Genomic DNA, 26,576 nt, shown 5'->3' with positions numbered 1-26,576 from the left:
GCACAAATACAGGCTGAGTGGAGAATGGATTAGGAGCAGCCCTGCTGAGAAGGACTTGGGAGTGCTGGTGGAGGAGAGGCTGGACATGACACGGCAATGTGCACTTCCAGGCCCAAAAGTCAAACATATCCTGGGCTGCATCCAAAGCAGTGTGGCCAGCAGGGCAAGGGAGATGGTTCTGCGCCTCTCCTCCACTCTTGTGAGACCCCACCTGAACTGCTGCATACAGCTCTGGGGCCTCCAACATAGGAAGGACGTCAGCCTGAGGAGGCGAGTCCCAAGGAGTGCCACAAAGATGGTCAGAGGACTGCGGCACCTCCCCTATGAAGACAGGCTGAGGGTTGGGATTGTTTAGTCTGGCCAAGAGAAGACTCTGGGGAGAGCTTAGGGCACCTTCCAGTACCTGAAGGGGGCCTACAAGAGAGCTGTGGAGGGACTTTTCACAAGGGGATGTAGCAACAGGACAAGAAGTAATGACTTCATGCTGAAAGAAGGTAGGTTTACATATTAGGAAGAAATTTATTATGAGGGTGGTGAGACACTGGCACAGGTTGCCCAGGGAAGTTCTGGATGCCTCATCCCTAGAAGTGTTCAAGGGCAGGCTGGATGGGGTTTTGAGTAACCTGGCGTGGTGGAAGGTGTCCCTGCCCATGGCTGTGGGGTTGAACCATGATGATCTTGAAGGTCCTTCCAACCCAGGCCATTCTTGGATTGTATGACTTAAAGGGCTTACACAAAATGCTAGTGTGACAAAAGGGACATTTCCTGAAGGTTACATAGCTTTCATAGCCAAGGATTTGACAGGGGCAGAACAGGTCCTGTCTGGATAAAAACATCTTTGGGACAGAACAGGTCCCGTCTGGATAAAAACTGACACAGGACACTGCTGATCCAAACTTGTCATGTTACCTAAATCAAGAATGCTGAGAGAAAATTAGAATTACTCTTGCAGAAGTAATCACTTGTTAAAAAATGCCCAACAATGACCCAGCATGTTTGTCAAAATGTGCTATGATTATACAGCAATAAATACTACTTGATTCAATAAAATGTTAATTTTTTCTTCACTTTTTGCTATTTAGTATGGCAACTATCTATGCTGGATTCAATATCATGATTCCTAGGCCCAGTTCAGCAGAACCTTGTCCTCTGCATTTTGAATCTAACTATCATTTTCTCTAGGTACTGAAATACTAATGCTTGCATTTCTCAGCAGTGGACATGCACTAAGAAATAAAATTTAACTTACAACACTTCCATGATCCATTATAAACTTAAGAGGACATAAGCATCCAGTGCCAGTGAAAACCAAAATTTTTTTCTGGATTTGTTGCATTCTTTGGCTCTATATAAACATAAATAAGAAAAAAAATGTCTCAGATTAAATAGATGAATAGGAATTTGCAGGGAGGAGTATGTATTGGATCCTGTGACATGCAACTGTTTATAATGCTATGCTGTATAATCTAGCTGTCTTTTGAAAAAGTTCAGTTACATATAAGTAAAAAGAAATAAAAATAAATCACTGGTACAGATTAAGTGAAATCAAAAACTTATAGGATGGAGGATCCATGCCAAAGGCATTCCATCACCTTTCAAACTATTTGTAGACATTGAGTTTTTTGTGAGAAACAGTACAAAATTTAACAGAAGAGTGTAAGGATTCCTCCTCTCAAGTATTATGTGTTTCTGAAGAAACAGACGTCCTCTCTTATTGCAGACAGGATATATAGCACCTCTGTATTAGCTTCTTTTATTTTGAAATGTCAGAAAATACAAAACCACAACAATAATCTCTCCCTTACAATGCAGTCCCTTGATTAGCTGCTGAAGATTAGTTCATGATATAGGGATATCAGCATTTCCTTTCGTGCAAAGTGGGAGGTTCGGTTCAGCTTCTTCTAATGTTGATAATGGCAATAAGAGCTCAGGATAATAAATTTCAAGTACACCTAGAAATACATGAACTCCTCATGAGTCACCATTATCTGCTGCTAGAAATGTGCAGTTCAAGGGTTTTTTTGAGGCACTCTGCAGGGTCTGGCTTGAATCCTGTGTCTTGGAATCAAACCTCAGAGCTGTCGTTGCTGTAATTATGTGGTAGCATCATTGGCTCGTTGCTGCCCGACTCATTTGTGCTTTCCTTCTTGTCAGAATTTTGTTTCCATTTTAGCAGCAAAACGATAATTGCAATTAAGCAGATGGCAAGGAAAACAGCAGCAGCTCCACCTATGATTGTGACTATGCTGATTCCCGCACTTTGGTTACTCAGTTCCCTGGGGAGAACACCACTGACCGCAACCTCCCTTTGAGGCACCTGTTTCCTGCTGGTGCGATCCAGGGCTATGTGCTGTATGTTCGTTCCTCGGTTGTTCTCTACTCCAATGTCTCTCGCAAGTTCTGGTGCCTGCTCAACTCCCCTCTTCTGCCGTCTCTGTGCAGAGCCTCCTGGGCTCCCGGCGCTGAGGAGCGAGTGGTACTGGTGCTCCACGCTTCTTTTGCCAATTCCGCGGTTAGAGTTCTCCTTGGAGCGCACAGTGTAGATTGTATGGACGTACCACTCCCTACCCAAAGACACCTGGGAAGAAACATTTTTTGTATTATTTAAACACACACATACACAATCTGGGCAGTGCTAAATGCAGAGGAAATCAGTCTCTTTTCTCGACAAGTACTTTCAAAATCATGCACAGATAACTCCTGACTACGTGCCAACGTGCACCAGAAGAGTCGTGTTTTCTGCCAAAATTTTCAGAGGGGTTAGTCTCCATTCCTCTCCACGGTCAGACTCTGTGGCTACCAGGTGCAGATGAAGAAAGCTGTGGCCTTAGCATGGTTTTGGTACTATTAGTACCAAAGACCATACAAAGTATCTTTAGCTGTGGACGGGCCACAGAAAAGGACCTTCCAGGCCCAACCTACCAAGTGATTAGGCCATGGCCCTAATTCTGTCTAAACATAAGAAAGCAATTTTTCATTGCAAGGATGGTTGAACATTGGAACAGGGAGCCTGCAGAGTCTCCTTCCTCAGAGATGTTCAAAAGACAACTGGTCATGGTCCGGGGTAACCTGCTCTAGGTGGGAACAGTCACTTTCCACAGGTCCCTGAAAACTTCATCCACTCAGTGGTTGCATGGGTCCCTTCAGTCTGTGTGAGATGATACTACCTTCCTTGAATTTCTCTCATCTTTCCTGGATACATACCACACTTGGCCTCTACAAGGTCCCGTAGGCTTGTCTGAATACTGTCTTAAAGCTACTGCCTGATAATTTGAATGGCTGCAGCCCAGTTTTGTTATTTTGAGAAATAACACATGCTCTCTTTTACTTTTGTTTTTCCAAGTATTTTTCAGGATATACTTTTGTTTCTACATATTCTCATTTTTTTGACAGAAAGAGGACCAAAAATCGTGGCACTGGAATCCATGGGAATGGATTCTTCCTATAAAAAATAAGATTTCATTTTCCTGGGGGCAGATTTTGAAACTCTTTTTATAGTTTTAAGTTATGTTATAGTTTTAAGTTTTGTTAAATACTCTAGTGCTTACAATGGGATCTTTAATATTGACATGGCCAGAGGTAGGATCAAAGTCTCCTCCATCTTTTTCCTACTAATTTATACACCTGAGTTGTGCATGCAGTTTTGCAAATACTAGAGACAAGTAGTGAAGAGACAACTCTTGGCTGGGTTATATAGATCAAAGGGCTGAATGCACACAGCTGAAGGATTATATATAATTAATTAGTAGTTGCACCTTTTAGTTGTCAGTTTTTAGGCTTTCCAGTGCTTCACACTGTGCAAGCTTGCAAGGAAAGAATTGTACAGAAAATACTGAGTATCAACTTGATTTTGATGAAGTACACAATAAATGCTTATGATTTTTAAGTTTTTGACTTTGAGAAGTGAGATGGGAAGCAGTAAAACAATGCTGTGTAACAAGAATCTTATTCTTAAAAGAACTGTCTAAGAACAATTTGCATAATTTCTGATTAACTTGTGGAATTATACAAGAGAAAAGCAAGAGTATCCCTACAGAAACACTTTAATAACTGTTCCAGATTTTATATCTAGAAGTTTCTAAGCATTTATAATTGTGTTTGACTGTCACTGGACTCAGAATAAATCTTTCTATTGACATTAATTTGACTTACAGTTAACAACAGTACTTGTACAAGTCTTTCTTTCTTGGTTCAGTACTCTTACTAAAAAGCTACAGAAATCATACCTGAAATAGAGGAGTCGAGTCTACTTTAAATCCATCAGAGCCTGGCTGTTTAACTAATGGAATTGCTTCAGGATCATCTATTGCAAGTTTTGCATTAAAAAATACATTTCCAAAGCTTGTGGCTTGTGTCTCTGGCTGAGCTTTGTCCTGCATGGAGGGGAAAAAAAGTTTGTAAAATATTTATTTATTTATTCTAGGAAAAACTGTTTCAGTATTTACTTGCAATGTATAAATTGTGTAGTTTACACATGCTATTTTATGCAATCTTGGGAAATACTACTACAAGAGAAAAGACATGAGAAGCAGTTGTGGTCCCATCTGACTTGTATTAACTTCTATTTAATCTCTTGCCTTTCTGGAATAAGAGGAGGAGACACTAGAGAACAACAACACCTATACTTCTTAAATAAGAAAGATACATAAATGTAGTCTGAAATTAAAGTAAGAATTCTATTTCCCAGTCTAAAGAAGCTACATTTCATTTCATTTCATTTCATTTCATAACAGACAATCACATAAATTTGTTTAGGGTTAGGGCTAGGGTTTAGCTAATGATATAACCATCTTACTTAAAGTTAACTCTAAAAGTTGGGCATCAGGTCTGTAGTTACCTGGGATTATTCTATAGTTATTTTCAGAAAGGAAATCAGATCATCTAAGCCAACTTTAGAAGTATCTCTCTTTCCCTATGGACTACAGAGGCAACCTGTATGACTAACTTCACACTATACACTAAATTTTGGATGGCTAAATATGAAACAAATTCCAGTCCTTCACTTGCATGTCACCTAAGACTCTCTCTATGGTCCGTGGATATAGACAATGCAGAGAAAAAGCCCATCTTGAGATTCTAACTTAGGTCAAACTCTTAGTGAAGGCAGTTCCCAAAAAGGTAACGAATAGAACCAGGAGGGAAAATGGCAAGATACTGCCTCCATCAGTTCATGTTAGCCTGGAGCTTGAGTCAAAAATTTGGTGCTGTGGAGAACATTTTAAAGAACAGTTGGGTTTTGTATAAAAGACGAGTTGGAAAAAAAAATAAAATATATTTATGCATCCTCCCAGAATTAGAACACTTACCACAATCTTAAACCTGTACAGAAGGGATGGAGAATCAGCAAGGCACCCATATTCAGTGTTGGATGGATTATATTTGGGTACATATCCATCAGCTCCTGTGCACAGGAAAACCTTCTCGATGCTACAGTAGAAGGAATCACCCAAATTCTGCACTGGATCCACCATCACCCGACCATATATGACATCACCTGTGAACAGTGCACACAGTTCACATCCTGTTAGACTGGAACATTTAGCACAGCTCTGAGGCGAAGCTATTAAAGCCTTGTCAAGAAGCTTAATGCAACAAGCACAAACACTTAGGCCTATCTTGTTTTGACAGCAACAGGATCCTGATGGTGTGGAACACAAATTAAATGTGCATGATCTATGCACAGTTATACCTTCTGAGAAAGCAACATCACTTTCTTGCCCAAAGCCCATCGATCCATCAGACAGCCACAGTGTCTTTTTGGAGAGGAGGAACATCTGGGTGTTCAAGCTGAACTCAGCAGCCACTGGGTCACTGACCTAAAACCACAAAAGCATAAGGCTCTTCAACAAGTACTTTTTAATGAAAAAAACATAGCATGATCTTAAACTCTTAAAGCATAGCAAGATCTTCTCTCAGTGTACATTACTGATCAGCTCTGCGTATCCACATGCAATAATACAGTTTAACAAAAAGATTTCTTGGTACTAGACATATATTCCTATGTATTTTATATGCAAACAACCTTTGGAATATCTGCATCTGTGATATTTGATAGTATTCTACGTTAGTTTCTTCCCACCACATTTTCCCAAATCCTAGCTAAGGAGGTGTCAAAGGAAACTTATGTGTGGGGGTAACATGAGGAAAATGTTTCCCTCAAAACTTGTCTCTGACTCATCACAGCCTGTTTCTTGATCCCGTTTTCATTCTCACACACAAGTCCCACCCCTGCTTCTGATCCTCTGTCAATATTTGAAAGCACTTATTGCTGAGGATTTATTTGCAAGTATCAGTTCTTCTAATGTGCTGCAGGATATCTCAGATCATGCATGTGAAAATGTGCCAAACCATTTGAACATCTTTTTATGCTAGTATTTTTATCTTTTTATGCTAGTATTTATCTTTATATATTTGACACAGCTATCTGTGGTTCTTCCTTGATTACATGAAAAGAATAAAATAAATCAATACTGTCAGCAGTGGTTTCTCATGGGATCATAAAACATAACATAGAAGGCAAACTATAAAGGGACACAGCATAATAAAAGGGAAATAATACAGTGAATAGAAGAACTGGGGGGAGCCTAAAGTTCAAAAGGATGCAAGTACCTGAGGAAACAATGTGGAAAACACACATATTTCAAAAAACCCCCCCAAAAAAAGGAAGAATAACAAGAGGCCACTAAACAAATAAAAAAATGCTAACATATATATGTATATTTATGTATATATATGTATGAGTGTGCGGACAGGAAGGAAAGAAATCAACAAAGAAAACATTCTTGCTGGCTCATGGGCAAGGGTTGATTTCACAACAGAGTCCCAAAACTATCAAAGCAACAGGATCTGGCAAGAAGAATGTACAGCTCAAACCTTTTTATAAATGGAGTGCTACTCTTCAGAAAAAGGAACCATACCACCGGAGCCTGTGCACAGAAAAAAATAATTCCATTCTCTTGGAATGCTTCCTTCTAAATGCCTGGAAAACAGGCTGTTGGGTTGTAGTTCCACAAATACTTGATGAGCACAACTGGTTTCCAGCTGTGTTATTTATGACAGTACTTTAAGTGTAATTATTTTCATGGGCATTTGAGACATTTTATATAAGAGTTCATAAAAAACCTAATCTGTGAGGATCTGCTGGGTGAGAAGAGTAACTGTCAATTTATTCTGCCTATCTGCCATGTCCATCAAACTGTGCATATAGATGATGTGGGGACAATGCAGATCACCCAGGGGATCAAAGCCCATGTGATACTTGGTACCTCAAGGAACAGAGCACTCCTGAGACTGGTCCATCCCAGGGTAACAAGTATCCTGACTATGGAAGGACTTCCTTCAGGAAATAGTCATACACATTGAAAGAAAGGAGATGCTGAAAGGATTGGGATAAAGCAAAGCTTGGAGATGGAATGCTGTTCATATTCAGGGAATTCCAGAGTGAGACAGTGGTAATACAATCCTCAACAGTGTTCCAGGTTACCTGCTTCAATCAGGTGCCATAGAGAGAGGAAAAAGGAGATATGCAGATGATAAATGTTAAGAAAGGAAATGTTGAACCAAAATCTCCAGTACGGAAATAACAAATACACTTTCTTCTTGATTCTTAAAATAGTTCCTCACCTGTGACCAGTGAAAACAATTGTGAAGGAAATCAGAAGAAAAAGTTTCCAAGGAAATGAAAAGCCTCATACTAAAAAGCCCAAGAAGGTAATTCAGTATGGGAGCTGGAGCATTAGACTAAGAACTGGGGGAAACAACTCTTGTCCTGCCTCATCATTTTATCATCAGACTTTACAGTCAAAAGTAATTTTGGTCCAGTTGTGACACCTACACTCACTTATTTCAGAGAGTCACAGAGTGATTTGGGGTGGAGAGCACATTTAAAGATCATCTCACCCAACCTCTCTGCCATGGGCAAGGACATCTTCCATTAGACCAGGTTGCTCAGAGCCCCATCCAAGCTGGCTTTGAGCATTTTCAGGGATGGAGGATCCACAACTTCTCCAGGCAGCCTGTGTCAGTGCCTCACCACTCTCATTGTAAAAAGTTACTTTATATCCAATCTAAACCTACCCTCTTTCAGGATTGCTAAACCTACCCCTCTTCCTGTCACTGCAGCCCCTTGGTAAAAAGTCTCTGTCTTTCTTCTAAGTCCCATTTATATATTGGAAGGCCACAATAAGGCCTCCTTAGCTCATTCTCTTCTTCAGGCTGAACAACCCCAAATCTCTCAGCCTTTCTTCACAGGGGAGGTGTTGCAGCCCTTTGACCTTTTTTCTGGTCCTCCTCTGACCCCCTCTAACAGGTCCATGTCTTTCTAGCACTTGGGCACCAGAGGACTGGATGCAGTGGGCCTGTGCAAGGTATCAGGTGTTCCCTGCATCCTTCAGTCTGATCCTTCAGTCTTCTGTCTCTTACTTGTAAAGACTGGACACCAATGCTTATTCAGTTTTGCAAAATGACTAGAAAATCTTAGAGGTAAAGTGCTAGATACTGCCTACTGAATTTGTGCTTTTATACTGCTGCTATTTTGGGACCTTCTTAAAGTCCACATAGTATTTTGATGTGATCAGATTTAAAAATTATCATAGGCCACAGAACTTCCCAAGTCCCTTTTACTATGAGCATCTCAAGAAAAAGAGCTGGTCTTGGTTTGAAAATTGTTGTTGATGGGGGTTTAGCTAGCCACAGTCTGTGACACTTTTGCAATTTTGCACCTTATGCCTATTTTGAACTGATGTACATGAAACTTCCATATATTGTATTATTGAAGCCTTATCTGATACAATAACTCCTACAGTATCCATTTATTAATTTATAATTCTTAGCCATATCTTTTACTTGTAGGCTACTTCTGGATAAGATTTAGGTTTCTTCCTAAGCTACTTTGACCATTTTGCAATGATTTTTGCAGGTTTTTTGACCTTTCTTTGAAATATCAACATCTTATTGTTTAAACTAGTATCAGGAACAAGTTGTGGTTTAGCATTGCTATGAGTTGCTTAGGAGTCCCTAGAAGTAGATTAGAAATGCCAGACAAAGGCTGAAGTGCTGAACTAGTATAAATTCCCCTCACCCATTCCATTCAAACTTCTTCAAAATGTTGAAATGTGGTTAACTCTGAGAAGGCAGGTTTCACATCAGATCATGTATCATCTCTCTTCTTTGCCAGGACTTAATGCCCTATCGGGAATCATCTGTTCTCCCACAGGTGGCATAATGCCAAAATAAAGCATAAAGACTGCATACATTCCCTTGTGTACTCTGGCTAAGTCAACAGAAAAGTGATTGTGTACCCCTGACTGATATGGATTTATTCTGTAAGATGATTTAATAGCATAATCTATGCTATTATGAGCATGAAACCACAGCCACACTGTTCCAGTATTAACTGTATTGGCTCCAAAAAACAGAAATGATACAACTTCCTCCTTACACATGCCAAAGTCACACTAGCCCTTTTGATAACCTGGAACACTGGCAGTCTAAGTTCTCTTAGCCATCCAACGTGACCCCCAGTCTTATTTTAAACCAATGTTTTCTACAGAAGAAATTTCTCCACAGTTTGTTCCCAGCTACAGAGCTTCACAGCTGGGCTTTGTGAAAGGTATGCTGTTTGCCTGTTCCCATATGTTCCCAAATGATCCATATTGCTATGGACTGGATTTGTTTCAGTCACTTTTGTGAGTTTTAAAGCTAAGCATTTTACCAGTGTTGCCTATCTACACTTCCCTCTACAGTCAGTGAAGGAAGTTCTACTTTAGGACTGAATGAATTTTCCTCTGGATGTTCCCTCTTAATACCAGAGACCTAACTCTGATTTTGTGTCAGATTAAACCCTTCTGATAATAGTTTTATATTTTCCTAATTACCTGATAAAACTATTTACTACCAAAGCTAAAAGACAGAAAAAGAATTCCCAGATGTTACCATCACATCACAGTAACTCTCCCCTAAACCAATGTCAGTGAGCTTCCTCTTGGCTATCAAAGACTGGACATGAATTGAGGACAAAAAACCATTTGTGCTCCTACTTCAGTCTTTCCCAGTTGGGTAAAACTGGTTATTTAGCAGGAGAGGAGTATGTGTTGTCCCACCAATTTAGGAATGCTTTGTTGATAAGCAAGTAAATTCAGTTTCTAGTACTATTATTACAAGACCAACAAATGGGAATCAAATTAGAAAGAAAACATGATAAAGAAGTCATTGGAATGGTACCTGCTGGAATCGGATGTCCAGATCAAAAGTGATGGGCTCTCTAGGATTGCAGATCACTGGCAGGCTGTACTCCTGATGTGGGGCAGTGGTACAGGCTATCAGCTTCACTGTGTACATTCCAGAATAGTCTCGAACCTGGACACAGAGAGAGAGGAACCTGTACCACCACCATCCCAGCTAACAAGCCGGGACAGAAGAAGCCGTAGTGACGGCTGAGGTTTTACCGCGAAGTCTGAAACAAAGCTCCACTGCTGGACTGGCTGGTTGTAGGTTGGCTCACTTCGGATGAGGCTGAGGCTGAACGTGAGGCCCGGGTGATCAGCTGACAGAACCATGGAAGTTAGAGATGAAGCTAGAAACATGCCAAAGAGACAGATTTCTCACCTTTAGTGTTTCATTGCAAACTCTCAGAGCCTGAAAAACATTCCCAATAATTCATAAACCATAATGCCATAGCCGATGTTAATACCTTCACAGGGCACTGGGTTTTATTAACTGAAATTAAAATCAATTAAGAGTCAGCTCAGCTGGGCCTCCTTGATTCTCATTCAGGTGTCTATTAAGCAGCTGCTTTTGGGCTACACAACAAGAACTGTATGAAGAATAAATTTAACAGACAGTCAAAACAGCAAGAGTGGAATGGCAGAGATGTATAATCCCTCCTGTTTTAAACTTGGAATGTCAACCCAGGGAAACACAACATAATTTCTCTTAGTAATTTAACACTTTTGTCTCTGCCTGATAGGAAAACCAAACACACTAGAGGACAGCTGAAAAAAAGTAGAAGCACCATGAAGGAGTTTTATGGGTTAAAAACACCTGAGTTAAACTAAAAGAGATTTCCTATTTTTTTTTTTTTCTCTTCTCACTGTTCTTCAGCAGATTTAATTTAGTTAGGTAATCTTTTCCATGGCTGGCATTCATGCTCAGATATATGTCTGTAGACAGAGTCTTACACCTGCAATTATTCTGAATAAAGGCAGTGGGGTTTAAACAGATTAAATTGCAGGAACAGGTCCTCAGCAATGACTAATTGAAAGTCAGTGAGAGTGTTATATTAACAGAGTCATACAGTGTCCATACAAGACTTTTTCTTGCTCTCTGAAAAAGGTCTAAATATCCTAGAAAAGCTTCAAGTTAGAAAAGAAATTTTAATGTTATCCAAGTTCTTAGGGCAATACATGTAAATAGTAATTATAACAATGGGGTTAAAAACATGTATCTATAAATCCCTAATGCACACAATGGCCTAGATCTTCATCCTTCATAACTCAGGCTCTTGATCAAGTGCAACTATTTGCCTTCCATCAGGTTCATGCATATTTCAACAAGTTTGACAACCTGAGTACAGTCATCAATGACAAGTAAGGAATCTCAAGCAGAGGAAAAATCTGCATCTGAAGAGCACAGTATATTAAAAAAAAAAAAAAATCAGCTATCAGAACCAGAAATAGACAAAAAATGAATAGTAACAAACTTGGGAAAGGTGTGTATTTCTGTAGTACTGCTAAAGGGTAGGTTACACTTACCAGGATGGGACATAACAAACACACCATGAAACCGGGCTTCGGTCTTGAAGTTGACAACCAAGCGCCCCTCTTCACTGATGCGCATGCTGGTTGGGAACAGGGAACCTGCCACCACAAACCAATTAACAAGAGTGATCCACTTGCAGGGGACAGAGGAATCACACTCCTGTGAAACACCAGACCTTGCCATGTCACATGTTTGGGGGGGGCCCACTGGTACTTTTTGGGTTGACTCCAGATTCTCCTCAAACAAGAATTTACACAGCAAGGCCTTGAGTTTTCACGACATGACACAGCTTCCAAAGCATATAGGGAACTTCCCTCCAAAGTCATGCTTCCAATGTTACCATGGACCCCCACAGCTGATGTAGTAGGCTGAGGAAAATCCACACATCACAGTCTGGGCTTGGGTTCAGGCAACAGCATGGTCAGCTACCAGAGGAGGTCTGCAGAAGGAAGACTTTTGTTTTCACCAAGTATTCAAGCTGAATTCTACCAATGAAAGCTGCTTCAGAGATACCCTTTATCAGTGCCTCCCTGCCTACTGTGCCAAGGCAGCAACCACCAGCATTAGTTGCAGAAGCTGGTTGTGACTTCCACAGTAATCTACTCTAGGGTGCTGCAATCTGTGAAACTCCTTCTGACAGGCTTTGTATGTCATGTTGGCAATTTTTGGCATGAATTTGGCACAAAACACAGGCCTTAGGTATTCTAATTTCAGATTACAAGATCTTGTTTACATGTCAGAAGTGGTTTACTGCTGCAGCTTGAAGACAAGACCCTTTCTCTCTGGAGTTCTGCAAAGCTTCAGAGCTCAGGTATTTCCTTCAGTGCTCCCTTACAAACAGCCAGTGATGTACCACCATTCTGCTTGCCAGGAAAAAGAAGGGAAGAAGAATGTTCCCCCATGAATTTGCTGGAAACCTAACACACCAATGTGAATGTATAACACCTGTACAAAATCATCTGTACCAATCATATTTATAGAAATATCTGTATCTCCATGCATGAATTAGGGCTTTAGAAGACCTTGACTGCTTTACATGTTACTTAGAATTTATGTAGGACTACTATATGAACTGACAGTTATGGAAAAAATATGGAAATTAGTTAACCCCTCCCTGCCCAGAAAAACAACTTCTCAAAAAATACTACCCAAATGAGACTGGGATATGTTGGGGGTTGTTTTGCTCTGGTTGTTTTCAGAGGGAACTGACAATGTTCAGCACCTCCAAAGATGTGGCCATCAGCTTCTTAAACAGAAATAAAAAAATTAAAGCATCAAAGACGGGAAATGCATAGATACACCACATAACTGCTGAGACAGAGGATTAGATCTGGTTGTTATTTGGTGACTAGCACACCACATGATTTGTGGCATGTGGCTTATTCTTTAGGGATGGCATGACATGTGCTTCACTCTTCATGCACTGTAGATTCCCCTTGCTGCTCCTCATTTCCTGCTCTTAACATAAGGACAGAAATGGCATAGCAATGATTTCTGTAGTTCATATACAGTTAGTAGAAACAAAAAGTGATTTTAGGTTCCTAGGAGTCCTGAAATTGTGTAAGTCTATGTACATAATTACAGCTGCTGCCTGTATTCTACTTTAGGTTGAGAGAGATAGGAAACACCTGAAGCTTAATGCTGGGAAATATTAAGTAAATTTGCTTAAAAAGAACAATGAAGCACAGAGGTGTATATTTTAATATACATGTATATATATGTATATATTTTAATCCTGCACATAAATCTGTATGTCACTATTTAAAAAAAATAAATTAACTTTTTTAAAAGATAAATTCTGCAATGATAGAGTTGGGCTTGTTGACTAGTTATACTCACAAACATTTACTGACATTATCTAACACATTTACAGAATGTCTCACAGTTTACTACTCTCACACAGAGGACAGGCCTCCATTATATAGTTCTGTTGAATTCTTTTGAATGTTCAACAACATTTTCAAAATATCACTAGTTTCTGAAACTGGCCATTCAAAGTAAGAAAAAAATGTATCACAGGAAAACTTCAATTATTTTCATTAAAGAGCAAACATCTTGTGTGCTAACAGAATTTGGTTACATAATGTACCCTGAAGTTCTGAGTAGATAGAAATGTTTTAATTTTTGTATGTGTACTTCAAATATAACAATACAATTGTCTTTCTTTGCAGTAAAATAGCTGATGACAACATTACATGATTTTCATAAAAACTCCAGCAGAGACCTGTGAGTGCAAGGAAATGACAGACTGCAACTGATAATAACCGAGAATTTTAGGGTTTTTTTAGTATTGGAATGATTGAAAAACCATCCTACTGTGTGCAAATTATAATCTTAGTAACAGAACATGAGTTCTATGCCAAGAAGCCCAACACCGACCTTGGAGCTCTGCTTCAGGTGGGCTGCCGATCCCATCCTTCCACAGGATGGCAGTGTCATACACGAAAGTCAGCCGGAGCTCTGACTGCAGGTCGAAATGCTGCCAGCCTCCGACGCCCACAGGAGAGTGGAAAACGTAAGAGACGTACAAAGGGACTCTCAGCGTGACATAGGACTGCACTAGGTTGAGAACCTACAAAAACCAGGATTGCATATTAAGGTTAACGATCGTGAATGGCAGCATCGCACAGGTAAGCTGAATGCAAGAGAAAGGGAAGACAACTTGAAATAAATACTGTGACTGAATCTAATTCTCTCTTTTTGCAAATTATAGATGAAGTGCAAAACCACGTTTCAGAGCTTACATCCCTTCAAGCTTCATCTTTGTACTTCAAACTGATAAAACATAATTCCCTCAATTTTGACTCACCATTTTTGCTCAGGTTTTTTTAGTCAATATACAACATAGCTACTAATGAAGGCACTAGAAATTTTTCAAATATCCTTTTTCATTTGCTCTATGGTTATGCCTTAACCAACTCTTTTGCTTACATTCTTGTTACTATCAACTAAGAAACACTTCTGCAAGATGCTGAAATTGCTCAGATGTCATTGCAAGACTGAGTCCTTGGACTCTACTAAGTCATCCCTGGAACTCTTTGTTCCTTTGTGCATGCAAACACTGCATGCAAATACACAAATCATACAGTTCCTCACTGTCTGGAAGAACTAAAAATAATAAGCAAGTTGATATGGATATAAAAATAGAGCCTTTCTGTATATATTGTACCAAACAATTGCGCTGGAATTATCAAAGAATTAAATATTTTTCACGTATATTTTTATGAAAAAAGGGCAAGAATAATAGTTTCTTTAAGCTGTCACCTCTTAAGATAGGTCTTACATGGATACACCGATCTAAACTTCTCTGAAGAGACTTCGCATTTATGTTTGGTTACAAATACTTTGTCACTCTCATATCTCTGACTCAAAATGCGCAATCCCAGATCCTTTTAGACCATTCTGGGTTTTCTTAGAAATACGCGTGAAGAAGGCATTAAGATCATCTCCCAGTGGGAAACTTTTCAAAGTCATAAAAGTGGTTTAATTTTCATTTAGTTCCAGTAGAAATTCCATATATAAATTTGCACATCTGAACATTTCCTTGATTACCTCACATGCTTCAAAAGAGTGTTTTGCACTATCAAAAATCCCCAGCATTCAGAGAAGTTTACAAGCTGTGTAAAAGTCAAACTGTTTCTGGGTTCAACCAGCAGCATGTCAAGGGGCTGAATGCCCATCACCTTACAGCTGCTTTACAATTTGAAATGACTGACAGAACTTTTACTAATATAATGTAACTACAAATTTACTGCTTGCACTGACTAAAAACTCTGACCTAATTAAGGACTTCATTAAGGCAAATGTTCATAGTTGCCACAACTCACTTTCACATGTGACACTCCTTGATCTACACACTACGCTACCAAACCCCTCTCAGCTTGTATAGTTTGACTCATTCCATAATATGTGCTAGCATTTAGACAGTAGTCATTTGGAAACACACAGTATCACAGAATCAAAGAATTGTTACAGGTGGAAGGAACCACCCAGTGATCACCCAGTCCAAACCCCCTGCCAAGGCAGGGTCACCTAGAGCAGGTTACACAGGAACATGTCCAGGTGGGTTTTGAATGTCTCCAGAAAGGGAGACTCCATGATCTCACTGGGTAGCCTGTTCCAGTGCTCTGCCACCCTCTGTGTTCTTTCTCATGTTGTGGTGGAACTTTCTGTGTTTTAGTTTACGGCCATTGCTCCTCACCGTGTTGTCACTGGGAACCACTGAAAACAGTCTGGCACCATTGAAAAGTAAAACACTATCACTGCAGTTGTCAACTGCAGATGCTGCAGTTGTCAATTACATTAATACTTCCTTGATGATTTTACATAAAAACAATCAATAGCTTCTGTTTGGAACAGAAAAAAAAAAGAGTTTGGTTCTCTCTATATATTGGATGACCAATTGAAGTTAGACAAAAATATTATTATTTAGTACCATTTAATTTGCAAGTTTATCTTTGGGACACCTGCATGAGTATCTGAGCTGTTATTCTGGACACAGATTTACTAAATTGTTCCAAATAACAACATGATATTCTCACGTCTATAAAAAAATACATAGCAATGATGCAGCTGTCGAGTGTCTTATGATTTTCCTTTGATTCAGAGGTAACCTCCAAAATTTGTCATTTCCTGGAGCAGTATCAAGAACTGAATGAATACATTCGATTGTATAAAAAATGCATGACTATTGTAAGGTCATACCAGACAAACTGTGTTGGCTTTTCTCTCTGCCTTTTTGTTCTACATCGGCATGCTGTACAGTAAGAATGAGACACTGAAGTCAGAGATCTGAAATTTAGTTTGCTTACAAGGAAGAGACAGAAGTATGTGGAAGAGGATTTAATATATATCCATTATTTTCTTAAATAGAAGCACACATAATGCTTAATGATAGAGACTAGAATATCAAAGTGAGAATTTAATGACCTTGAGAATTAGAATAATAGTAGTGAGATGAAATCTTATAGCTTGAAGTATAAGGTAATAGAAATCAGTCACAGGGATTTCTGGTAGAAATGAAAGACATTCATTAGACACAATTGAGGGGAAAGAAATTTTGTTAGGTGAGTTGATCACATCATAACTATGACCTTCCTACCCCTCTCCATGTGCTATGATCCTAAGATAAACAGAGGAATGGGGTGGAAATTAGAAGCATGCATGCCATTATACAGAGCACTAGTGAGAGCTTATCTGGAACAGCTTTGATCATCCATGCTTGAAAAAGTCTTATTTGCACTGTAGACTGCAGAAAAAGAAATCAACATAATCAGAGGAATAGCAAAACTATCTGATGAGAAGAGTCTAAAATAGCCGTGTTGTTGAGCCCAGTAGGACAAAGGCGGAGAGGGACTGAGAATGCTGTCTATATACATCAGAGGACTGAGTGCAGAGAAGGGCCACTGATGATGAAAGATAATGCTGACAAGGGAACAAACGGGCCTAAGATGGCCATGACAAACACAGCCTAGAAATCAGAAGAGTTTCCAGCCCTCAGTGTGGTGGCATATGACAAGATTAGTGAGGCCATGAAATCCTGTTAAGTTTTAGATTAAGTTTACTAGTGTTGGAGTGATACCATATAGACTTAAGACAGTGGCCTGGATAGAGTGATGCACAAAACTCCTTCTAGCTCAGTACCTTATGACATATCAAGCTAAAAAAACACTCCTCCTTCCAAGGCTTTTCTTGACTTTCAATGTATCATTGGCTCTTCAGGTATACTGTATAAAAAACAATCCATTAATGAGGTTTGTAAGCCACATTTTAGGGTTTTCTTGCCACCATTCAATGGGACCATAGTGTTAGAGAGCTCAGCTTCTTTGTACTGGTGGAAATCTAGTAGCAAGATCCCTTCTGGGGCAAATCTGCCAGAAACACTGCTCCTTTGAGATTACCACTGCTCTGTGTGGAAATCCGAAACTCTCAGTTTCTAGGACTGTAGAATTTAAAGGTTCTTCCCTTTTAGTAAAACCTGCAAGAGGTGTCTGGGCAGCAGGGCTGCTTGCCTCAGCCTGGGAATTTATTTGTGTACTCATGTGCTTCCATCAGTATTGCTGCCCTTACATGTGATTCATGGCATGGAGGGGGAGGCAGGAGTTCTTTCTAAAAGCTCATTGAGTTTTTATGCACACAAACCCTTCTCCAGGCACTCATGGATTTGCAGGTGTGGAGGTAAACCTACAACACTGATAGTCAGAGAATTACTGAATAAATAATTCTCTCTAACAGTAAATGAAAACTCTTAAGAGCCTCTCATTCCTACAAGGGGGAATATACTCTTCTGTAGGCAGAAGAGAAAAATCTGAAGACATGCTGTATGAAAGGATCTTTTTGATAGAGTGAAAATAAAATAAAGAGGAAGTCAACTGCGGAGGAAAGCAAAGTGAGCAGACACCTCCCCGCCCCCCAAATGAATAGATGGAATGTGTTACACAGATGGAGGAGTCTGACTTCTCCAGCCCTCCTAATAATGCTGTTTAGACAAACACCAGAAAACATTCTTTCCATTGAGTTATCTTTCTTTTCCAGCACTGCATGCAAAGCCTATTGAGAGTAGCCAGCTGTTCATTTTATATCTCAATGTGACACTGATGAAACCAAAAGGGTAACTTAGAGCTGTGTAAGTGTAGGATCAGCTTAGCTGCTGTGGAGGGACAGGACAGGTGCATTATGTATCCATGCATCCTATGCACAGGAGATTTTACCAATTGCACTGACAAAATTACATTTGGCAATACTGATTTTAAACAATAATAAGTGGGTGTGAATTTTAGTCTTCTGATACCAGGAGAGAAATACAGACTACAGCTACACCCCAGATGAACTGGGGAAATTGTGTCTAATACTCCATAACAATGCCAGGTCTGGAGAACCTGAGAAGCCAGAAGACAGAAATTGTTCCAAGCAGTGAACAGACTCTTACAGATAATATCTGGAAAAATTTAGAAAAAAAATCATCAGTGTACCTCAAAATTCACGTGTGTGAGAGAAGAACATGATTTATACTGGACATTGGTCTAAGAAGTAGAGCTTCATACTTTCTTTTTTTTTGGTAAGATAAATTATCACAGAGCATAAGGTCTGTTTTAGAATACTGACAATTCCCATTTAAGACTTAGAAAGTATTAAAGGGACTTTCTGTAAGTGTTTTTCTTTTCTTCCCCTTTCAGATGCAATCTGTCAAACTTCATTAAGTAAAAAACACAATTATTTTGAGCATCCGTCACATAACAATTTAGAATATCTACAATAAAAAATATTTTCAGTAAAGGGTTTGGGGCATGGACTCTGTTCTACATTTATAGTGTGCTTTATTTAGCTGCCTTACATTTCCAGAGGGCAGAACTAGTCAGAGTGTGTGTGTACAGTGATAGTACTGATAAAATCAGAATCAGACATTAGAAATAACACATGTTCATGTTTTATTTTATGTATCTCAATGAAACAGACTTTATGTCAAAATTGTCTTTTTATTTTCCAAATTACCCTAAGTCTCATTTTCTATTTCATTTACTTGCTATGTCTGTGAATTTGAGTCACACGAGCTTAACAATGTTATCAATTAACTGTTTACACAATGTCAGTATGGCAAAACTAAGATTTGGCCCCAAGAAGACACCCAGACAGGTAGGTCACAGGTGAAATGCAAAGCAGGTTTTTTTAAAGAAGTCTGAATGGAGAAGAGAATGCAATACAGCCTTGAAACGCCAGTCCCTTGAAAAAATTTAACCTCTGACCTTATTACGCAGCTGGTGCATTCACTTTATAGTATTTTTTTTCTTCACAGCTTACTAAAAGCACATGTTTGCAGCTAGAGAAAAAATGTTTGTCTTTTAGTGAGGTTCCATATCAAGGGAACATGCGTTGTAGAGTTTTCTTAAACTTGACTGGGTGGCTAAAGTGAATACAAAAATCTGAAAACAGACATTTCTGTCTGTTTGCATTTTACAATATCCAGTGAGATTTTCAGAATAGGTGAGTTTTCATCTTAAAGTATGATTTTGGTAAAACTAGATCCAGTAAAGCTGGAAATATACTGTTTCTGTGTAATAAAAACCTTCTGCAAGCTGCCTCGTATAAGGTGCAGCAGTACATTAGTGATTTTAAAATCTGCAGATGGGATTTTGAAATGCTCAGTGCCATAACATGTGTAGCATAAATGTGAACTGAACATTTTGGAAGAAAGACATTTTCAGTTTGGGCCAAAAATAACTAGTTTTTGAAGAGAAAAAAGTGAACTGCTCAGCTATACTCAATTACCATAGTTTCAAGGTATAAATCTACACATTCAAGTATTTTAATATATGTTCTTCAACTTCTTATTCCTGTAAAAGACTTGATTAACAAGCTGTCGTTAATAAAATTAGCGTGAATGGTAATTTCCTTGCTTCCCTATTCCAAGTCTGGAAATGGACTGTAACTATGGAAAGCAACATCCATATAAAAATACTTGGCCAGAACCACACAGAAGCCTTCATATGCCAAACGGCCTGGATATAGCAAACTGTTATAACAGTAGGAAATGAGATGAAATGATACTTCACACTCTATCAAATAAGTGTAGGCCAACACTTCAATATACACTTTATTGAAGTATGGTCACTGGTTTGGTTTTCACTGTCTCGGTTTTCACTGTCTCATTTTTTGCACTTCCTTTCATGAATATCTGTCATTGTTTTAGAACCTGTGTTTCGAGAATGTGAGATGTCTGTAGTACTTGACTCTCACAATGTCCCCATGAAGTAAAGTCCAGCCTTTATTAGCTACTTGAAAATACTGGAAGACTGCCCTCAAGTAGGTGAGTTCCCCCTTTTTAAGGCCTATACATATCCAAATGCAGACACTGAATTTCAGACTTTGACTGCAGGTTGACCTGAAGAAAACTGCTAATCATCAAAGCTGACCTTAACTTTAACAAGGACAGATCTCTACCCCAAATTAATTAGCTAAATTTAGAGAGGAACAGGTCTTTATTTTTAAATAGAAGTTCTTTAAACTGCACATCTAGTCCATGTTTAGATACATAAATGCCTGGTTTCTCAGCTATGGGCAGACCCCAGGAACAAACCGTCAAGCTGTACACTGAAAGGAAGGCTGCATCTAGCTCACACAGGGTTTGCTCATGCACAGAATAATTGAGAAAGAGAGTGGGTCACAATCAAAAGGCCTCAAAGGGAAAAAAAAAAAAAAAGAAAACGAAGACCTTCTCTGTATGTATTATGACAGTTCATGAGTTCATGGGAACTGGCTAAGACAGCTGCAGCCTTCAGCAAACACTAGGAGCTGTGCCAGAAGAACTACACCAGCTGGAGGTCTCCCACCTCACTTCTTGCTTACTAAAGTTCATCTTCTTCCCCTACCATAGCAGGAGCTCCCATAAAGTGAAGGTCCACATCATTTAAGACATTGCCAGTTCTTTTTTGAAATCTCTCTGTCTGAATCAACATGGCTGTCTTTGTTTGACCATACAGGTACTGGAGAACTAGAATCAAGAAACAAAAGTGTGAACCTAAAGATCTAGCCAAAGTATCTGGTAAATTCAAGATATTAAATTTGCAGTGGTAGCAGGATGTGGTAAGAGTGTTTTTGTTATTTATCTGTTCTGTCTGTATAATAGAATTTAAGCTTCCTTTGTCTGCTAAAAAAAATGGTGAAAACCATAGCTGCCAGCTTTCCTCTCACAGAAGAGGATTATTAATTGTTCACTGAAGGAGAAAAAAACAACAATGGTGACAACCACAGAGATAGGGCACTGACTGCCTCCCCTCTCAGCTGGAGGGGGTCATGTGAAGATAAAGACCAAACCTGGAGAAGAATTAAATGGAGGTGGGGAAAACAGGGAGGGCAGTGAAGCGCATACCAGCTGTGGGGCAATGCTTCACCGCTAGAAGTAATTCAGCTTGATATTTCACTGAACACACTGTAACCTTTTATCCATAACCCAGAAGGCACTAAAGGATGACTTCAGCTGCAGTTTCATGGCTCTCACAGCTCATGTTCATCCCTCTCTCCTTGTAAACGAGAGAGCTAACAAAAAGTACATAATACTTCTGAAGCCTAAGGAAAGTACAGCTCTCTTCTCTGGCCACATTGCCACTTATGCATGTCCTCCAAAACTGAATATACAGCTTCTTCCAATTTACTGAAATATTGGAATGGTACTTATTTCCTCCTCTGTTTATATTCACACAGACATAAATAGTTTTTATTTAGATACACATTTGTCTAGTGCAGCTATTCAGCCTTTTCTCTAAAGGACACAGAAGTATTTAAAATGGAAAAGATGCATACCAGGTCTTCCTTCCTTTTCACCGAGGGAGAAGTGGCTTGCATAGTTACAGATGCTTCAAGTTCTGTGTGCTTATGTGCTTATGGCTGTGTTGCAAGGGAAATAAGAATATATGCAATAAGCATATTGCCTGGGCATAAGGAGATAGTCAAAGGAATGATGAGTCAAAGAAATGAAGAAATTAAATCATTCTAAGAACAGTGAAGACTGCTGTCAGTTTTATCTTGTGGGAATGTGTAAGGTTTACATCCCACGCTTGGATGCCGGCCCTTTCCCTCTGACAGGTTCATAGATCTAGTGGAATGCACCTGTAGGAGGATCTGCTTTCAGAAGAGGCCAAGCCTAAGCAGATCCTGGACAGTGAGCTTCCAACATCAAGGCAGAGAGCTTGAACTGGTCTCTGGAACAGACAAGGAACCAGAACTGATAACAAAGCACTGAAATGACATATCCATCAAGGCCTCTGTATCTGAGAAGGGCAGTAGCTTCATTTTGTTCTCATCTTCTGATTTAGAGCATGTGATCTCTAGTTAAGAGGGGCAGAATGTTGGGAAGTTAGCCAAGTGCTGAAGAGCTCCTGGTACAATTTCCTGTCAAGCAAACTGACTGTGTGATTACCTGTGAACACCCACAGAGTAAGGTGGACTTTAGGCATGTAATTGTAACAAAATCAAAACAACAAAAAAAATCAGTTTATCTGATTAGATATCTGTGTCCATTGGTGACTACACTTTTAGTAGTAAATTAGGTCTTTCATTGCACATGCCTGTATGTTTCTGTGGGCAACGACGCACTTACCACATCACCTTTATGCCATTTGGGACTAACAAAATAAGAATTTGTGCAAATAAGTCTACTGAGGTCTCACAGAAGATGGATCCCTGGCAAAATGTCAAAAGAGCAGAGAAATTAAGGCCATTTCACAAAGCAGGCTCATTCTTTTCACAGTGGTTCAACAAGGAATGCTTGTGTATTCCTAGTGTAGGAAAGTGAGTTAGCTGCGGATAGACTTCTCTGAGTCCTTCTTCCAGCCTGCAGCATTATTCCCCAAATATATTTTTATGTACATAAACTTCATAGTTACAGCCACTGTACTCCAGAGCCTGAGTGGGATCAGACAGGTTTATACAGTAATTATACAGGGAAGAGACAGGGATTAATTTCACTGTCACTGCTCCAGAAGAAATGCTGTACCCTTTTGCTTCCACATTACAATGGATTTCTAGAAATCATTTTCCAAACTACACCTGAAGGTCTCTCCAATCTCTTGCTTTTAACTCCCCAACCAGTTTCACAGCTCTGTTCTTTAGCCATTCCATACTGGCAGCTTCTTTTGCTTTCTGAACAAGTTATTTTCTGCTGGGTAATGCAAGACCACTGTGCTGTCTGCACTGATGGGTCATGTTACCCAGTGAACAAGAGATCAGCAAAGACAAGCTGCTGGTAGGACTGCAGTCCACTGCTATTAGTAAGAAGTCTTTTCACAATGTTTTAAAACTGCTTTTTAAGACATACCACAACTAATATTAAAGAACCCAGGGCTACCTATGTGCTAAAAGCAATTCTTCAGAAGGCTTTCATTTTAAGAAAAGACTAAGCTGGTTCACTATACAGTAAAAGTGGGATTGGTTTGTCCCAAAATACCCCTGTAGTGGGAGAAAATCATAGCAAATTTAATTCAAACCAAATTATTCTCTTATTTCTACTAACACAGATTAATTATAAGGGAAATAGTATAAGAACACACTACAAAACCAAGAACCAGTTTCATACCTGTCCATCTGTCCCAATGGTGCCTCCACAATCTGTGAGGAGCTCAGACATGTCATAGTAGCTAATAAACTCCCACAAACAGGCTTCCAGATTCAGGTTGCGGTAGAAGCGCAAGGTATTGAAGCCTCTAATTGTTGGGCTGTACTGGTAGGGAACGGTCTCTCCAATCACATCTAGATTCTTGGTAGCATCAGTTAAAAAACCATGGTGGGTCTTCACTTCTGTGTAATCCAACAGGTTGGAGCATTTATGGTTTCCAACTCTAGTTCCATCAGGGCTAAGTGTCAGCTCAAAGTTGGAGAGCTCTCTTGTAGAAATAACAGGCAGCATGCCTAAAACATTAATTTATAGCACTATCACTAAATGTCAGTTGTCAGAACTGCTTAATTTAGCCAAAATTTGTCAGACATTAAGCCTGTTATACAGTGCTTCTGTATTTTGTACTTACAACAGTTACTGTACTTTAGAATTTAAAGAAAGTTGAAAGGTTAAGTACGTATGAGAATTTTACCCACAATAATTGTCTGTATACTATGAAAAGACAAATAAAATATTTCCAAACATATTAATATATTAATATACAGCATATTAACATTACAAAATATTATTAAATGAAAAAATTGTGTGATTTTTTCACAAGCACCTAGTAATTAAATGGTGTATTTCTAAGCACTTCAAAGGAGTTTTACAAAGCTTAGGTCTAACCCAACTTATGTAATTTATGCAATTAATCTGAAAGCGCTTTTCTTCACATCAGAGACTCTGTATCAGTACAGTAACTCATGCACCTTGTTGCAAACTGCACTTTTTCATTCATAGCATTTTTCTTTGGTCCCACCATTAAAAGATTATATTATTATTTTGTCTATTGAAAATAATATGACCAATAAAGTAGCTCAAATAACAGCATACTGTATAAGTTTTCTTAACTCCACAGCTGATTTTCTCATACCATCAATATGTGGCATTGTGACTGTCAGTTTGATGAGATTGGCATAGTCAGGATCTTCTGGGCCAGTGTAGCGCAGTTTGGCAGAGAATGGTTCTGCTCCAACTACTCCTGATATACGAGGCTGACAAAGACCTAATGGAAAAAAGAGAAAGCAACCTTACTTTAAGTCCATAGGAAACAATCTATACTTTTTTCCTTGCACTACTTTAGATGTACTTTTCTTCCACTGTACAGGTATCCAGAACAACGAGAATTTTCTTGAATGAATAGTAAACACTTTGAGAAGCATTTTCCAGAGGTTTCGACAGGAGTTTATGCAAAAGAGGATTCAAACAAAAATCATTCCTTGATCAACAGGATCACATTTTCAGAACACGGTGATGATATTGCATCTGTGCCTTTCCAGTTGTATGTGTCAACCTTACTTGCAAAGTCAGTGCCAAGTTCCATACGTTCTTACAGAGGTCTTCAGAGGCATATGTTTTAACTCCTTCCACCACCCTAAGTTTTACGGAAGATACCTGGCCAGTGTTCAGTTGGTTTTGGCACTGGATTGGCATTCTGTGATATGCCTTCACAGAACTTTATGAGCCTCCTGATCCATTAGTAACAAAAATGTAATTAGAAAAATTGTGTCAAAGGAAATGTAGAAATACTGTGCTTAGAATAGAGCCAGCTTCAAAGCTGGATCAAGTTGCTTAAGGCCTTGTTAATTTGAATTTTGAGTTTCTCCAAGGAGAATGCGCAACTTATTTGGGTAATCCTTTCCAGTGTTAGTTCAATGTGTTCCAGTATTAGTCCCAGTTTGTAGGACCAGAAAATTAGGTTTGTAATCATATGATCAAATTCTAGTTGCATAGTTCAATGCAGAAGTGTGTGCATTCTGGCCACTTTGTCATGTGATGGCCAAAGGATCACAAGGTAGTCTAAGTAAGAAACAAGCAGCTATGGAAAATCAAAACTATTCTCTTTGCCCATTCCTGAGGGATTTCAAGAAAACAGGACACAGGGCCTTCCTCTTGGAGTGCTTATTGGCTCTGGTGGACCTCATCTTGCTCAGTATCTCCAAGTGGGAAACTTCTGGCAAGAGGGAACAAAATGTCTTTTCTGCACATGATAGCTTTTTTTTGGTTGGTTGGTTGGTTGGTTTGGTTGGTGATTTCAGGTTTTTTTTCTCAAATGCAAATAACATTGCTAAAGAGACTAAATGCAATTTTTTTCACAATCTGTCTTCCTTTGGAGAATTTGGTCTATGCACTGGAGGTCAGGCATCCTCAAAGTGGAAAATAATCAGGATTTTGGCAGGTTGCTTTGCTCATTGCACTTTTTTCCTTCCACATCAGAAGTTAGCTCAGGTACTGGAAGTAATTTATGCATGATAACTCAGTCCTGAGCCTGGGCTAATTAGCTCTGCTAATTTGTCAAGTGTAATCCAAATAATTCATTATAACACGAACAAAGCCAGTCTGTTTCATATAACAAAACCAGCTCACACAGCACAAGTTTGTCTGTCTTTAACACACACTACAGAGCACCTCATAGACAACACCCTTAGGCAGAGTCCTCTTTAGGGTGTAGGATTCCTGATTAGTGCAAAGATGACTTGAGTCTACAGTCAAAATGTGGAATAAAGGACAGGGGTAAAGAGAAATTCCATTCCTCAAAGTTCTTAAAGCCCAAATTAGTCGAAAATATGTTTTAACCAAAATATTTATTTGAAAAGGCCTAGAAAATGAAAACAATATTGCAAATGAAAAATCATGGCATTTATCTCACACAAACTTCAAGAGTTAGTGTAGC

General features: G+C 39.2%; 1 protein-coding gene across 1 annotated transcript in view; it reads right to left on the bottom strand.

Annotated features, from left to right (window-relative positions):
• Window positions 1-634: 634 nt before the first annotated feature.
• The window catches only part of FREM2 (FRAS1 related extracellular matrix 2), a 120,009-nt gene continuing 94,067 nt past the window's right edge, over window positions 635-26,576 (bottom strand). Inside the window, exons 15-24 of the mRNA XM_048295469.1 lie at window positions 24,777-24,908; window positions 23,825-24,156; window positions 14,137-14,329; window positions 11,751-11,855; window positions 10,446-10,573; window positions 10,222-10,356; window positions 5,690-5,816; window positions 5,307-5,494; window positions 4,227-4,373; window positions 635-2,578 (exon numbers count right to left, since the gene is read on the bottom strand). Of these exons, the coding sequence (XP_048151426.1) occupies window positions 2,066-2,578; window positions 4,227-4,373; window positions 5,307-5,494; window positions 5,690-5,816; window positions 10,222-10,356; window positions 10,446-10,573; window positions 11,751-11,855; window positions 14,137-14,329; window positions 23,825-24,156; window positions 24,777-24,908 (2,000 nt within the window). The 3' untranslated portion in view covers window positions 635-2,065. The remainder of the gene's footprint in view (window positions 2,579-4,226; window positions 4,374-5,306; window positions 5,495-5,689; window positions 5,817-10,221; window positions 10,357-10,445; window positions 10,574-11,750; window positions 11,856-14,136; window positions 14,330-23,824; window positions 24,157-24,776; window positions 24,909-26,576) is intronic.

Source organism: Corvus hawaiiensis, chromosome 2, assembly GCF_020740725.1.
Source record: "Corvus hawaiiensis isolate bCorHaw1 chromosome 2, bCorHaw1.pri.cur, whole genome shotgun sequence".
Taxonomy (NCBI): Eukaryota; Metazoa; Chordata; class Aves; order Passeriformes; family Corvidae; genus Corvus; species Corvus hawaiiensis.
Note: the sequence above shows the minus strand (reverse complement) of the source record. Positions and strands in the feature narration are given on the sequence as shown.